This window comes from Gopherus flavomarginatus, chromosome 12 (genome assembly GCF_025201925.1).
Source record: "Gopherus flavomarginatus isolate rGopFla2 chromosome 12, rGopFla2.mat.asm, whole genome shotgun sequence".
Lineage (NCBI taxonomy): Eukaryota > Metazoa > Chordata > Testudines > Testudinidae > Gopherus > Gopherus flavomarginatus.
The window spans coordinates 17,629,599-17,630,734 of NC_066628.1; the positions used below are offsets into that span (position 1 = coordinate 17,629,599).

The window sequence follows — 1,136 nt, forward strand, 5'->3', positions numbered from 1 at the left end:
ACAGGGAACAAACACAGATTCTGAATAAGATTTGTTAACACTGTGCAACAAGTTCATGAAACTTGAGAAAAACAAAATTTTAAAAAGTGATAGTTAAAAAAAAAATTACATCTTCATTTCCTTCCTTGAGAAGAGAATTCTGCTCATCAGTCTCCTGATAGTCTTCTTCATCTCGGTGTTCCTCAATGTGTATATTATAGGGTTTAGCATTGGGGTGATTAATGTGTAAAGGACAGAGACCACCTTGTCTATGGGGAATTTCTGGAAGGGTCAAGCGTAGATGAAGATGAAGGGTATGAATATTAAATACAAAACCATGATCTGCGTTCCGCAGGTGGAGAGAGCCTTGCGCTTCCCTTCCTTGAGGTGTGTCCTTATCTTGACTAAGATGAGTGTGTATGAAATGAGCAGGAGAATGAAGATAATTATGGCAAGTACTCCACTTTGGGAGACCATAAGCAATTCGAACAGGTAGGTGTCGGTGCAGGCCAGTTTGACAACTTGTGGGATATCACAGTAGAAATTGTCCAGGACATTTGACCCACAGAATGGTAACTGGAGGACCAGTCCAATCTGAATAGCAGAGGGAGCCAATCCACCCATCCATGTGCCTGCCACTAATCCCCCCCACACACCCCGGTTCATAATAGTCAAGTATTGCAATGGTTTATGGATGGCCACGTACCTATCGGCAGCCATCACCACAAGTAAAAAGACCATAGCACCAGCAATGAATTGGAAGAAGAATGTCTGGAGGATGCACTCATTGAATGAGATGGTTTTGTGCTGGGAGAGGAGACCCAACAGCATCTTCGGCACACTGACTGTAGAATCACTAATATCTATGAAAGCTTGGTTGGCCAGCAGGAAGTACATCGGGGTGTGGAGTCGGTGGTTGGAGATCACGGTGGTGGTGATGATGAAGTTACTCAGCCAGGTTGTCAGGAAGAGTATGGAAAAGATGATGAAGAGGAATCGCTGCAGCTCAGGACTTTGTGTGAGGCCCAAGAGGACAAATTCTGTCACTGTGGCAGTGAGGTTCTTCTGCTCTGTTTTGTGTCCTTAAAATATACCTGGAAATGGAAGGAAAATAATAATAATTAATACATTTTTTTTTATTTTTTCCACCTTTAAAT

The 1,136-nt window shown here is 42.6% G+C and overlaps 1 protein-coding gene across 1 annotated transcript; it reads right to left on the reverse strand.

Moving 5' to 3' along the window:
* Positions 1 to 270: 270 nt before the first annotated feature.
* On the reverse strand, positions 271 to 876 carry LOC127032597 (olfactory receptor 4D2-like). Its single transcript, XM_050919883.1, has one exon. The coding sequence runs from the start codon at positions 874 to 876 to the stop codon at positions 271 to 273; it is 606 nt and encodes a 201-aa protein (XP_050775840.1).
* Between the last annotated feature and the right edge of the window lie 260 nt (positions 877 to 1,136).